At 37.7% G+C, this 15,816-nt stretch overlaps 1 protein-coding gene across 2 annotated transcripts in view; it reads left to right on the top strand.

Annotated features, from left to right (window-relative positions):
• Cdc123 (cell division cycle 123) overlaps positions 1-15,816 on the top strand; it is a 66,530-nt gene that overhangs the window by 28,421 nt on the left and 22,293 nt on the right. For both annotated transcript variants that reach the window (XM_023708058.1, XM_004647774.3), the window contains 2 exons: positions 3,194-3,289; positions 5,342-5,448. In XM_023708058.1, coding sequence (XP_023563826.1) covers positions 3,194-3,289; positions 5,342-5,448 — 203 coding nt within the window. The remainder of the gene's footprint in view (positions 1-3,193; positions 3,290-5,341; positions 5,449-15,816) is intronic.

Genomic DNA, 15,816 nt, shown 5'->3' with positions numbered 1-15,816 from the left:
TTTTTTTAAAGCAAGTTTTTGGTACTGGGAAGATATGCTAAGCAGGAACTTTACTGCTGAGCTATCCAAATTTCTAAAAGTAAATAAATAAAAACCTTCATACCTTGAAATAGGAAAGAAAGGCTTTTTATCAAATTCCTTACAAATGAGTATAAAGACAAAAGGAATCTTGGTTTGGTGTAGGGTATATTGCAGTGTAACTCAAATAAAAGGATACTTCAGTTTATTTTAAAGGAGGAGATGATTGTCAAGTAGAGAAACCTAAACCTGGCACCTTTCCTTCAGTATAAAAAATTAAACACACCAAAAATACAGGAATGGATACTACAGAGGTCAGTCCTTTTAAGAAAATTCCAACCAGTTCAATATAAACATTCATCTGCAATATTCAGGGCACTAAAATAGGTTCTATGAGGTAAACAAAAGATGAATATAGTTTCATTCTTGCCATTGAGGTTTACGAACTAGCAGAGAAGGGAACATAAAGTGGGAAGTAGATGACAGGGCCATCATAAGAGAGAACAGTTGCACCTGAGGTTATCTAGAATCGCTTAGGGGGTAAGGATAATCAGTGTCAATGTATATTTTAAATACTATAGATGGATAAAATGCAGAAATTAGTAATATAAAGGTAAATAAATATATGACTTAATGTACTGCCACTGCAACAGAATTCCTTACACTGGGTAACTTGAAAATAATAGAAATTTATTCTACAGTTTAGGAGTCTAGGAAGTCCAAGATCAAGGCCCCAGCAGATGCAGGGTCAGCTGAGGTCTTGCCGTCTGCTCCAAGGTGTCACTGTGTTGCTGCATCATGTAACAGAAGGGGTGGAAGAGAAGGGAGAGCTCTAGAGCATCACTGATGAGGGCATTAATCCTACAAGAGCAGAGCCAGCCTGACTTAACCTCCCAAAAAGCTGTGCATCTCACAGTAGTGATTCAGTTCTTTATGAACTTTGTACACACATTCAAACCAAAGTAGTATACATGTATGTATATTTTCCAAACTGAGCACTAGGAAATTAAGGAATTGCTGACAACACAGTAACAGTTGTCTCAGTTACTCATCTCTCATTGCTAGGACAAAATATCAAACACCCAAAATTAAAGAAAGGTTTATTTAGCTCACAGTTAGTAGAAATTTCAGTCTACTCAGCTAGCTCTAAGACTGAGTGGCACATGGCACAGAGCCAAGGGAGGGGCAACAGCTCAGGCAGCTAGCAAGCCTCTCTCCCCTCCTCACATTGTAATGAAGACCCACTCCAGGGTCAGGGTGTAGCACTCACACCTGCAGTAATCAATCAATCACAAACTCCAGAAGCTGCCCTTGACTGCATGAGGCTTTGGGGGAGTACAAACCTTAACAGTAAACAGATATCATGCCTGATGCTGGTTTCTGAATATGATACCCCAGTTAAAGAAATTGAAGCTTCTTAGAGAAATGTGAAACTGAGATTAGGAAACTAAAAAATGAGCCCACAAAAGCTTATTGTGCTTGAGACAGGGCATGGTGGCGTGCACCTGTAATCTCAGCTCTTGAGAGGCCCTAAACAGGCAGATCACTATGAGTCCAGTCTAGTAGTGAGACCCTGAACACCCTGTAGACCCTTCCCTAAAATACAAAAAAAAAAAAAAAAAAAAAGGATCAAAAGTTTAGCTCCAGCCTAAGAAACTTAGTGAGACCTTCACTCAAAAATAAAAAGTAAAAAAAATACTTTTTTTTAACTAGGCAAATGGACCAGATGTATAGTTCAGTGTGACGGTCCTGGGTTTGGTTCACAGTAACACACACAGACACAAATGTGCCTCGTGGAAATACATTCTTTTTCTTTTCTGTATTTGATATAAGTCTCACTACGCAACTTGGACTCTGTGATGCCCCTATTTTCAGCCTCCCCTGTGCTGCGCAACCATGCCTGGACTCTGTGGCCAGCTCAGCCCCCCTGAGGGCAGGGCTGGCACAGCGTGTGGTGCCGGGGATCGAACCTTGGTCCTTGGGCTTGCTAAGGAGATGCTTATTCCTCTGCGCTATTGCACCAGCCCTTGCGTTATCATTTTAAAAATTTACTTCTGTGATATGTCTTTAGAATCTTACCAGTTTTTTTCATTTTCGTAATTGAGGCTAGATACTGTGGATCCACATAAGCCATTTGATTTATGATGAAACCTTCATTTGTGAGAATAATTTGTTCTGCTCACAATCCAAAGCATTGTGTATCAAAGCAGCAAGAGAGGAAGAGAAGGAAAGGAAAACTCACTGTGATTATGTGACAAATATATCACTCACTTGTTAAGTTAAAATTTCTTAGAAATGTTTGTCTTGCAGAACATTGGGGAACAATTTATTTGCCATCCAAGATTTGACTTCATTTTGTAGTGTGTAGTAACTATAGAAATACTCCTGAATTTTTTTTTTTTTTTTTTTTTTTTCAGAATTTGCAGCAATTCCCCATATGGAGGATAATGCAATTAAATTCTTAGGTGGAGAATTTCTGTTAGTATTTTGTGCTCGCCCTCTTTCTCCTTAAAGTTCTACTTCTACCTCTCTTACCTTTTCTCCAACTTACACCCATGAGCTCTTTTGACAATTTACATTTCTGTTAAACAACAGTAGTTTTTACTTTTTGGTTGAAATACATACTTAGAATGTTTCTGTTACTTGTTTATATAAAACACACATTTTTAAATGAACCAAAAATCACTAAGATCTATCTTTTGAATTTGGTTGATATTAAAAGTTGCCTAGAAATGGCAGTGTATGATGGTTTGCATCGATTTTCATTCTCATGAAACCTTCTGGAGATATGTCTGAGACTCCTGTGTACAGAAAAGCTTCTAGTTCTTAAAGAATGACATCTTATTCTGACAATTATATACGTGCAAGTGATATGCCAGTCTCTGAGTGTAACACTGGTCTGTGTAGGCATATAGAATGAACCGGTTCACTCCTTACTCACATGCTAGGTGCCTAATGACATCTGTCATTTTACATTTGTGGGATTTGATTGTTTTGGAAAGTGCCGTTTGAGTAGTTACTTTATTTCTCTTGCTTGTAAACATTTGACCCTTGACTTTATTTAAATGAGTTCATAAATTCAGAGACTAAATTATAGCCTTGAGATTTTGATGTTTTCTATGTTTACTATGTTAATCTGATATTGATTTGCCCCAATGATTTTTTTTCTCTTTAGGCACCAGAATTTCCAGAGTTCACCACTAAAGTGCAGGAGGCTATCAATTCCCTGGGAGGCAGTGTCTTTCCTAAGCTTAACTGGAGTGCCCCACGGGTAGGGTCTCACTATTCTAGTTTTGTTATTTTGCTTCGTGATTTGTTCCAATAGGAAGGGTCTGATTGTACTGAATTCTATGGGAAAACCTCAAGAATTTATTATTATTCATCTGTTGTTTTATTTTTCTGATTTTGTTGTATATTTTCTGGGGTTGGTGAAATATGTATATTCTGCCAAAAGACAGTCTTACCTCTTGTGTTGCAATTAATTGTGCTAGAAATCTGAAGCTCATTTGTTGCTCTTTCCAAAACTTCAGCTGTTTGGCTAGGGAGATAGCTCAGTTGTCTAAGTACCTACCTGGCAAATGCAAGGACCCGAGTTTGATCTCTAGTTACCACATGACCTGCTGGCGCTGGAACCCCAGGCACACCATGCCATCCATCAAAACTGGGTGTGGTGGCATACACCTGTAACCCTAGCACTGGAGAAGCTGAGACAGGAGGATCACTACAAGTCCAAGCTGCATAGTGAGACCCTGTATCCAAATAAAAAAAAAAAAAAGAAAAAGAAAACAAAAAAATACATATAATTTGAAAAATCAGCTTATTTTTCTTGAATATAATTTCTTATTTTAACATCCTGAGTGTAACACTGGTCTGTGTAGGCATATAGAATGAACCGGTTCACTCCTTACTCACATGCTAGGTGTCTAATGACATCTGTCATTTTACAGACAGTAATTTTGCAAAAGGTAAGGTATGGGGTGGGGTGTCTCACTTTTATTTAATCCAGTAGAAAACAATTTTATGTCAGCAAAACTCATTTAAGAAATTGAAGGCTATTGAAGCACAGTGGCACATTCTTATCTGTAATCCCAGCAGCTCCAGAGCCTGAGACAGGGAGATCAAAGGTTTGAGCCCAGCCTAAGCAACTTAGTGAGACCCTGTCTCACATAAAAATTAATAAAAGAGGGTAGGGATGTAGCTCAGTGTGAAGGCACTGCACTCAGACTTTAGTACAGAGAAATTGGGGGGGTTTCTTTGCATTTTCACAATTCATCTCATGCTTTTTTTATTCTAAGATGAGTAAGTTGTATATAATCTAATTTGGGGTTTAATTTTTGAAAATTAGTTATACATGTACATAGCTTAAAATTTTCAAATACAGACTTGCTACAAAAATCAGCAGGTCCTGCCACCTGTTTCACTTCACCATTTCCTGCTCTCCAAAAAAAATTTTTTTAATGTATTTAGTACAGGTTCTCACTACACAGATCAGACTCAATAGTGATCCTCCTGTTCTCAACCTCCCAAGTTCTGGGATTATAGACGTGTGTCACCATGCCCAGTCTCAATCACTATCTTCGTGTGCCCCAGGGTTGGGGCAGAGGCGGAGCCGGCACTGGTGTACCAAGGGATCGAATCCAGGCCTCTGGGCCCTGCCTAAGCAGGCACTTTAGTCCACTGAGCTATCTGACCGGCACTAACAGGTGTATTCTTTAAATGACTTAGTTATCTTGTCATTTTTAGGCATATTCCACTAAGCTTTGTACCTGATGGTCCTGTTTTTGTTCCTGTGTCTGAGACACTTCACCATTTTAAGTTGTAATGGCTCAGAATATCACACTTATTTTATTCCAGATTTGATATAGGGATAAAATAGGTCTTATCTACCCCAATCTTCCAAGCACCAATTTTCAGCTGTCACTATCCAGAAACAGAAAGTGAGTTCTTTTATTCTTGGAGAGCAGCTAGTCTGGTTGCCTCTTTAACCTTTTAGCTGAAATGTGTTTCTTTTAGCTGAAATGTGTTACTTTGATTCCCCCTTCTTACAACATCAGTAAAAAAGTATTAGCAAGTACTTGGTCCCAAGCTAAAATATGAGAAGCCTACTACCTCATTGTTCATAACTGAGTGTGTTCCCTGCAGTGGTCATATTTTTTGTTATTGAAATATATAATTTAATATTTGACAATATTACTAAAACTTTGAGATTTTTCTTTTAACCCTTGAAGTGAGAGGCATTTTTTTGTTTCATTTACTGGCCTAAATTTCATGCGTAGGCAGTAACATGTCATATGTACTAAATAGCATGTGCTCTGTTATCTAGGATGCATACTGGATAGCAATGAATAGTTCTCTCAAGTGTAAAACCCTCAGTGACATCTTTCTACTTTTCAAGAGTTCTGACTTCATCACTCGTGATTTCACTCAACCGTAAGTATCTCTTGCTCCCTCAGTGTCATTAGTTTGATTACTGCATGAATTTTTCTGATGATGAAATTTCATTAGTTCTAGTATGATTATGAACATTTATTATAAAATAACTTCATGTTCCCAAAATAACCTAGTAAAGCAAACTTCTTCCATTATAGTAAAAGCTATATAATGAATACTCCTAAATATCAAGGACTATATTTGTATATTAAATATTTTAGCACCTTTTTGTTATTATGAAACCAGTGTATGTTGAAAAACATATAGGATCTAGAGCTAAATAACACCAGGAAATGTAAAAGCATTCATGATCTTTTCACAATTGGCTGTATACTTCCAGAATTTTGTTTTGTGTATAATTATGATATAAATATACCTGCCTCTACCTCTATAAGATTTCAAAAAAAAGAGCCATCATATAGATCATATCACTTAGGAGAATGCATGTTACTTTTCTCATTGCTGACAAAATACCTGACACCCAAAGTTAAAGAGGGAAAGTTTTATTGAGGCTTACAGTTTGTAAAAATTTTAGTCCATAGTCAGCTGGTTCCAAGAAAGGGTGGCTTGGCACACAGCACTGCAAAGTTCTCAGTTCATGGCAGAGCAGGGCAGGAAGAAGGCAATAAGCAAACGACACCAGTCCTCTTTCTTTCCCTTGTATTGTATCCAGGCTGCCTCCCTTTAGGGTGGGTAGCACTCAAACCCATTGTGGGGCACCCTTAATCCTAACCAGACTGAGGACAAGCCAGTCATTGAACTAACATAGTGATCACACATCCTTAATCCCAGCTTCACACACTGTAGATCCAGCCATTGATCTATAACCCATCAAGGAGTGTGATTGTGTTACAAGTTTATTGTAAAATAATTTTAAGGACTTATATGTATATCATGCACAAGGCCTGGGTTCAGTTGCTAAAACCATAAATAATAAAGTAGTTTTAACTTGTATTTTTAGCTTTAAAGAAAAAAATCTTATATTATTTTGACATTTAGTTATTAGCCTTTTATGTGTGTATTTTGTTCTTAGGTCCTGGTAGCCCTCATTGTATTGTGTGATAGCATTTCATTCTAGGTATACCATCTAATTAGAAGAAAGTCATGTCTTTTCTATTTTTTTTTTCATAAACCTTTTTGACATCTAATGGCTTTAAATAAAGTAGCCTTGAGTATATTACATTAAAACTGCTCTGTTCCTATGAATTCATTTAATAGGGATTCTTGTGTACCTTTAGTATCATTGCAGTTAGAGTATAAAAGCACCTTTAAGTGATTTAATAAAAAATCACTTTTAATTCTGAAGCTCATGATTTTTAAAATCCACTCTGCAGGTTATAAATCTGCTTCCCCCGTTTAGTCCACCTCTTCCTTTTTATCTTAACTGATGTTTAGATGAACCATAAAAATACCAGTTGGTTGTTTTGCATTTTCTGCTTTTAGACTTTTTCATGAAAAGTAGGTTAACGCTGTAGTGGATTTTAGATCTTGGGTTTAGAGTGTTGATCCACAAAAAGCTTGTATGAACAATTGGAAGTTGGGAGCAGTAAGTGCTGAACATTAAGCTTTCAGCCTCCAGCTGGGCACTACTGATGTGTCCCCCTTCTCTAGACACATTTGTTCGTAGTCAGTTGCATAGCAATTAATACGCCAGTTGCATAATGGCAGATGTCATCACATTAAAATTCTCCATTGATAGAACTCAGTAAAGATGAAGTTTTTGGCTGTGGATTTATTAGAAGAGCACCTGTCTACCATGTGAGAGGTGCTGGTTTTATCCTTAGCACCAAATTAATTAATTAATTAATTATTTTTTTAAAAATTACAGGGCTTATCAGAAACTCTTAAAAGGGTATTATTGTTCAGATAAGATAGGATCATATCAGTGATTTTTATCTTATCCTTTTCTGCTATTGGTTAGAAACCTGATATTTAAATATATTCCATAATTGGTTCAAAGTTCTATAGCTTGTGAGTTCAACCAAAGGTATAATTTCAGTAACCTAATTTGAAAAGTTATTTGTACGAATGCTTAATAAAGTTACAGATATTTTTCCAGAATGCTTTCAATTAAAATATATAATTGAATAAAATACCACTAAGTATTATAATTATGTGCAGTATATATAGAAATGTTCAGTATTATAAAAGTGAGATTATATTGATAGACTTTGAGGCTTGCCTTGAACTAAAGAAACAAATGTGTTGTAGTCAAGTTTGCATGTTAACAAAAGGCATGTGAAAATAGTTTACACACATGGAGTTTTATGTATTTTTTTACTAATAAAAAATTATATTTACTTAGAAGCATGCAGAATGTCAACAGAGCAATTGCAACTTTTTTTTTTTTGCAATTACAGAGTGGTATTCAGTTAACAGAACAACAGTTATATTACCTGCATCAGAGACAACTGAAAATGAAAAACTAGTGTCCCCATATATAACTAATTTGTGTTGTGCAGCAATAAGAACCTGCATTAAATTTCCATGCCAATATATAACCCCCATACTGCACCAGGCAAGGTTATTGGCCATTGAAAATACCACCAGGACAGGACTATCTAAAGATGCATTCACGGGCCAGGGAGATAGCTCGGCAGTCTAAGTGCCTGCCTGGCAAGTGCAGGGACCCAGTTCAGTCCCTGGTACTGCATGCTGTGCCAACCTGGAACCTGTAATCCCAGTGCTGGAGAGACTGAAATGGAAGGGTCACTATGAGTCCGAGCAGTGTAGTGAGACCCTGTACCAAATAAATAAAAATAATAATAAAAATAAAAGACACATTCAATAGTGTGTTAACTATAAAAAAAAAAGGCACTGTACAATTTAAAAACAAATCTTACACAGCCTTACATTTTTTTTCCTTCAAAAGGAGTTGTGTACAGGGTGGCTAAGTGTTTCATAGACAAGAAAAAAAACTGCGCTAGAACCAACTTATTCATTATCTTCCTCTTCCTCATCCTCTTTATCTTATTCCTTATCCTCATCCTCCTCTTCCTTCTTTTTGCTTTTTTCAGCCTTCCCGACTACCCTTGTCACTGCATCAGGTTTTCCTTTAGCCCAGTAGGCAGCGAAGTCCTTTTCGTGCTTTTTCTTCAGCTTAGCAACCTTCTTCTCATAGTGCTGCTTGTCTTCTGCTTCAGTATTCTATAGTTCTCCAAGTTTCTTTGTGCCATCACCAGTGGAGAGGCCAGGATGTTCTCATTTGATTTTTGGGCGATACTCAGGACAGAACAAGAAGGAAGCCGAAGGAGGCCTCTTGGGCGCATTGGGATCCTTGAACTTCTTTTTGTTTCTTATTTAGGAGGAATATAAGTTTTCATTTCTCTTTCATAACGAGCTTTGTCTACATTTTCCATGTCTTCATATTTTCCTTTTTCTTTAGCAGACATGGTCTTCCACCTCTCTGAGCCCTTCTTAGAAAACTCTGAGAAGTTAATAGAAGCATCTGAGTGTTTCTTACTGTGCTTCTCTCGGCAGGTTAGCACAAAGAATGCATAGGCTGACATTTTGCCTCTCAGCTTCTTAGGCTCTCCTTCGCCTGTGTTTACTTGTTTTCCTCAGTGAGGTACGGAGTCACCCAGTACCTATCCAGTTCTCACTTGCCCCTTAACTGTCTCTATGGAGCTCAGTGTACTACAATGGCTGTCCACATGTAGAGTTTTAAAAAATATATTTTTTGCTGAATATAGTTGGGGATTATTTGATGGGGGATATAGAACACTTGCCTAGCATGCATGCGACTCTAGGTTAGATCCCCAATGTGGAAGGAAAAAGTAAAGGAAAAGCAAGAAATCTGAGTAATTTTGAAATATATTATTTAATAGGAATTTTGAGGCTATTTTTAGAGTTGATTTAGCAGCTCACTAAGGTCACCAGGAAAAGTCTTCGAGTCTTTTTATTTTTTTTTTAATTTTTTATTTTTTAGTCTTTTTTCAGTCTTCAAGTCTTTCACCTTTTTCTTAGTTGCTGTCTTTGGCTGGCTGGGTTGGTCTTGCATTTATCATGTAATGATCACAAGATTGCTGCCACAAGTTCCAGATTTGTCACATGAAGACATATTATTAGCTGATCCTAAAATAAGGGCACCTGAGAGGTCATTCTTTTCCTTTGTTGAAGAAGTAAGCCACTCCTGTAAGATTCCCAAGAGACTTCCCTTAGGCCTATGGTCACATAGCCAGCCTAATCCAAAAGTTGGCAAAGGGACTAGAATGTCTTTGTTAAGACTAGGGGTTCTCAGGGCCGGCCAGATAGCTCAGTGGATTAAAGAGCCTGCTGAGGCAGATGCAGGAGCTGGGGTTCAATCCCCAGCATGCTGTGCTGGTCCCACCCCACCCCCAGGGGCGCGGGCTGAGACTGGGCATGGTGGCACGCCTATAATGCCATCACTTGGGAGCCTGAAAACAGGAGAATCACTATGAGTCTGATCTGTGTAGTGAGACCCTGTAGACCCTGTACTGTAGTAAAAAAAATTTTTAAATTATCAACCAGTTTAAAGTATATGGGGGGAACTACCCGCTCAGGCCCCCCTCTTGACCCACTCTCGGACAAGTGCTTTCTTTCTCTCAATAAATATATTCTGCTCATAAAAAACAAAAGACCAGGGGTTCTCAAAGTTCACATGTGTCAAAGTCATCTGGAAAGTTTGATAAACACGAATTGCTGGGCCCCACCTGGCCCCTGGAGTTTCTGATTCAATGGGCAGGAGTGGGGCCCAACCAGGTGGTCATTTAACCAGGTAATATGGGCTGTGCAGGTCCACTCCCAGGCCTTCAGACCTACTTAGCCTAATCATTATGTGCACATGTGATGAACAACTTAGAAGAAAAGTTTACATTTGCTCATTGTTTCAAAGTTTTGAGTTCATGGTTGATTAGGTCCATTGCTTTCAGGCCTGTGGTGGCGTAGGGTATCATGACCCTAGTGTATAGTAGAGGAGGCCTGTTCATCCTGTGGTGGCCAAAAAAGCCAAGAAAAAGACAAGTTCAAGGTCCCCTTTCCCTGTCAAGGGCACATCCCCAGTGATATACTTTCTACCATGGCCCAGCTATTAGTTCTACCCCTCTCAGGAATATCATGGACTTGGAGTGAATCCTGCAGCACATGAGCTTTTGGGGGCATCAAAGTGCCAGACTGTAGCAGCAGGTGGCCAGGAAGCAGATGTGTTTGCAATACCTAGACAATCCATAATCCATTTGCAAGACTGAAGAGGGGGAATAACTAGAGGGTCTGCTGCAGCTGCAACTGGCTGTAGAGTATCGAGTGCTAGTTTGATTTTTCCTATGCCTGATATTACTGCAGACAAGAAATTTTTAAAATATAACACATAAAACATAGCCTGTATTATACTTGATGACAGTGTTATGTGCTGAAATATAAACACTATGTGATTAAACTCATTGAATTGCAAAGAAGCTTTTATTAATTATTTTATTGATTGAAATGTCTCTTCATTAGGCCAAAACAAGGAAATAATTCTCAGCAGTTGGTTTTTAGAAGAAAAGGCTATGTGGGTGGAAAAAAATAAATCTATTCATTATTTCTCTCAGAGGCCTATACCTAAGAAACACATTAAACACTAGTAATCAGGGCATGTCATTTAGTAGTTTAAACTTGACTATGTTCTATGTAATTTTTAGACTTTTAAGATGATCACAAAACTAGTTATTGTTTTATTCCCCCTTTGTCTTCAGAGGCTATGTCCCTAGGCTCCCTGTGAATGCCTGAAATCACCGGTAGTGCTAAGCTCTATATTACCATGTTTTTTCTCTATATACATACATATGACAAACTTCCACATTTTCACTTAAAGGGAGCAATTTATGACTTCTCTTTGGCATTATTTAGTTTTTGGGAGGGGGTTTTTTGATGGGGAGGTACCTGGGATCAAACTCAGAATCTTGTGCTTGCCAGGCAGTCTTTGGCACCACCTGAATTCCCAGTATCAATTCCTTTTGCACTCAGGAGTCATTATTAAGTAAAGTAAGGGTCATGAACACAAGCATTTCAGTCCTGTGACAGTAGGTCCAAGAGATGCTCGTGACTGATGGGATGCAATCCACTAACCCCACCCATGGACACAGGGCAATTTCTGTCCTGGCCAGGCCCGGCAGCCAGCACAGGGTTGTTCGCACTGCTGAGTGGCACTTAATTTAAAACTTAGCAGCTGTTTTTTTGTAAAATTTTTCCCTTAATTTTTTTTTAAATGACCATGATCACAGTTAACAGAAAACTGGAGAAGAGGAGACTACTGTAATTCCAAAGTTCAGCAACAGTCTCAGGACTAAAATTTTTTTATGTTTGAGTTGACCTAATTGAGCCAATACCTAATCTAACTGGTAATGGTTAGTTAGGTGATGTTTTTTCTACCTTATATTGTTTAAATTTAATTCTGATTAATTCACCTATCTTCCTTATTTTACTTTTACCTTTCTACCACCAGCTAAAACTTTCAAGAAATGCTATCTACTTACCAAAACTCTAGTCTTGCTATAATTATTTTGCCAAGAATTACAAATTTAGCATTCACCATAAGAGATCCCTTTCAACCTACTGTAAATTTGTAACTTTGGTTTAATACTGCTGTTTATACCTTCTTTAAAATTCCCGTTGAAAAAAATCTCCTAAGGCCTGAGTATGTAGCTTAGTGGTAAAAGACTTGGCTAGCCTAAGTATATGTATAAGGCCCTGGGTTTAATCTCCCACTAAAAAGAAAGGGGCACAGATGATTTTCCAAATTAACAAATTCAGAAAAAGATTTTTGATATTTAAGCAAACCTACTTCTTGCGAGAATGTAAATAGTATCTAAATAATTTACATAGTGGTGTTTGCAATATTTCACTGAGCTACTGAAAATCGTATTGGTGGCTTCTTGAGAGCCTTAGATGGCTTAGGATTTCTCCCTCCTTTCAGGAAGGATAGGTGGCAATCTGGTTAATGATCTTAATTTTAAAAAGCTTTCTTTTATCTTCTATATCACGTGTGTTCACATACAAATGTTCTACCTCTTGAAACTAGTCATTTCTTTTGAATAATATAAATGTTAATTTATAAATGATACAGGATAGTAAAATTCAGATGTATCAAATATATGCTTATTTTTAAGTGGTAGGATTAACCAAGAATTGAAATCAACATTTTTAGAAATGTAAAAGCATTTTTGAAAAATAGATAGTGAAGACCTGTCTGGGAACTGCTTCTTGTGGTTTTACTTTAGTATTATTATTTTTTTTTTTTAATGTATTTTGTATAGGATCTGCAGGGTCTCCCTACACAGATCAGATTCATTGTGATTCTCCTGTTTTCAGCTTACCAAGTGCTGGAATTACAGGTGTGTGCCACCACGCCCAGTGTCAGTCGCCCTGTCAGCGCGCTCTGAGGGCAGAGCCTATATGGCAAGGGGTGGGGAGGTGTTGAACCTGGTCATTGTGCCTGCCGAAGCAGGCACTTTATTCCACTGAGCTATCTGGCCAACCCTACTTTAGTATTTTTAAAACAACTGAGTATGAAACTTTACCTTGCTCCTTATAAAATAATACATTAATAACAAAAGTCCTCATTATCAAATTCACAAATACAGTACTCACCTGGTTAAAATATTTTAAAAATTAAAATGGATACATACTATACCTGTAAATCCCAGCATTAGAAAGCCTAAGACAAGAGGATCACAAGTTCAAAACCAGCCCATGCTACAATAGTGACCCCCATCTCAAAACTAAATATTATACATAAAAGAAAGTTAAATAGTACCAGTTCTGTCACAATATTAATCTTCAAGATAACATCATGTTTATTTTGTTTGTTCAATTTTCTGATGTCTCTCTATCTCCCTTATATCTTTTAGGTACTATTTACTTAAATAGAGAAAATATGAGCAGTTCTTTTTCATCCTGATAATCAACTATCAGTTGGTTGGTTAAGAGCTAGAACATTAAGATTTTTGTTTTGTTTTGTTTTTAAGTACATCTGAACTGGTTTCATAGGAATATAGCTCACTATCGGGTTCCTGCTTTGCATGTACAAGGCCCTGGGTTCAACCCCCAGTACTCAAAAAACACAAACCTATGTGTATTGACAAAAATTTTTCTCTCTTATGAATAATTACTTTACAAAACAGTGTGAAGTTTCTCATAATATGTAAGGGGTGGAGCTCTTTAGAGAAAAGGTTTTGCTGTGTAGACCAGGCTGGCCTTATGCTCATAGCAATCCTCCTGCTTCAGCCTCCTGAGTGCTGGTGTTACAGTTGTGCACCACCATGCCCAGTTTGCTATATGAATTATTAACACTTTTTCATCTAGAATTTAAAAGGACTTAAGGAAAATGTTTTAATAATAAAAGAGAGAGTGTGTGTGTATGTGTGTGTGTGTGTGTGTGTGTGTGTGAGTGTGTTTTGCTGGTGATCAAACCCAGGGCCTTGTTTATGCTGGGAAAACACTCTACTGTATCCCTTGCCCTAAAATAACTTTTTATGATAGATTTCCTAAAATTTTTAAATTAACATTTTTTACCAATAAAAATGTTTAATCTGTTGGGGGTACATGAGACTGGAGAATATTTTCAAATGAAAGTTTTACTATGTAGACCACTTTTTTTCTTACTATTGTTTGTTTTTGATTCTTTTCGCTTTGAGGGGTTTATGGTACTAAAAATTGAACATAAGACCTTCATGTTGAAGTAGATTCTAGCAGCCAGGAGCCAGCTTGCTCACTGGCCCTGTCTCTGCCCATATACATGTTCAGGGCCCTGATTTGTCCTGTGATAGCAGGGACCGGGGGGATGGCTCAGTAGGATAAGTGCTTGTCTGTCATGTGATGGCAGATATGGAACTTTCCATTTGTGGGATTATGCTGATTCTCAAAAAGTTTTGAATTTTGTTTTTTTTTTTTTTCTTTGAGGAACCAGGGATTGAACGCAGGCCCTTGCACTTGCCAGGGAAACTATTATTCCACTGAGCCATCTCCCCAGCCTCTAGTTTTGGATTTTGAAACATTTCAGATTGAGATTTTTTTTATCCTGAGGAAGTTCAACATGTATAATAATGTATAGTCCCAAGATTGCAATTGTGATTTCTTTTTTCTTTCTTTAAAAAAAAAAATTAAAAAAAAAAAAAACTTAGGGTACCCTGTTATCTTTCTGAGTTCAATCCCTGGTACTGCAAAAAAAAAAAACCAAAAAACCCTTAGGTCCCCTGTTTTCTTAATGTTCACTGAAACATTTTCCTATTCTGCTTTTGTAGATTATGTAATTCAGAGTGTTTACTTGTCCCTAAATTGTCTCCTCAGGCTAGATAGCTGGCCAGTCTAAGTGTCTGCCTGGCAAGTGCAAAGACCCAGATTTGATCCCCAGTACCCTGTCCCATGCTGGCCAGGAGCCCCGAGCATGCTGAACAGACCATAGAGACTGGGCATGGTGGTACATGCATATAATCCCAGCACTGGGGAGACTGAGACAGATGGATCAATGAGTTCGAGCTGCATAGCAAGACCCTGTACTAAATAAGTAATAAATGTTTCAAAAAACATTTATTTATAAATAAATAAATTGTCTCTCTGTTCAAACACAGAAAATATACAGTGGAGTAGTTCAGAAACATTTAGTTTGCTAATCCTAGGAGGGAAAGAGTGGTTTTTTTTTTTTTGGTTTTTTTTTTTTTTTTGCTGAACCGGGGACTGAACTCAGGCCCTTGCGCTTGCCAGAGAAGCACTTATTCCACTGAGCCATCTCTCTGGCCCTCCCAAGAGTGGGGTTTTTACAAATAAAATAATTATGTTAACTTTCATACAAGTTGGGTTTTTTTTTTGTTTGTTTGTTTGTTTTTTTTTAATGTATTTGGTACCGGGTCTCACTGTGCAGCTTGGACACATAGTGATCCTCCTGTGTCAGCCTCCCCAGCACTGGGATTCCAGGCATGCACCACCTTGCCCAGACTCTGTGGTGGCTCAGCATGCCCGGGGGCAGGGCCAGCGCAGTATGTGGTGCTGGGGATGGAACCCCATCCCTGTGCTTGCCTAAGCAAGCGCTTACTCCGCTAAGCTCTTGCCCACCCAATTATGTTAACTTTTATTAACCTAAGAGTTCATGACCTTAATTTTCATTAACATAAATCAACCTCTGAGATCTGATTTTATTTTTAAAAAATTAAATACATTGAAAACTAGTTTCCTAGTTTTAGCTTGTAACTCCTCTGGGTACTATACCCTTAAAGTAGTTTGCTGTGAATCACCAAGGGATTTTTTTTTGCTTGTCAGAGAAAAATGAGGTCTTAAAATACCATTAGTGTATGCTCAAATGTATAAAAACAGTTTTATACAGGTTGACATTTTAGGGATCAGGTCTGGGTGTTGTTTTGTTTTTTAACTTACCTG

The sequence above is a fragment of the Octodon degus genome, unplaced genomic scaffold, assembly GCF_000260255.1.
Source record: "Octodon degus isolate 3935 unplaced genomic scaffold, OctDeg1.0 scaffold00324, whole genome shotgun sequence".
NCBI lineage: Eukaryota > Metazoa > Chordata > Mammalia > Rodentia > Octodontidae > Octodon > Octodon degus.
The sequence above is the reverse complement of the archived record's forward strand: the minus strand, read 5'-3'. Positions and strand labels throughout refer to the sequence as shown.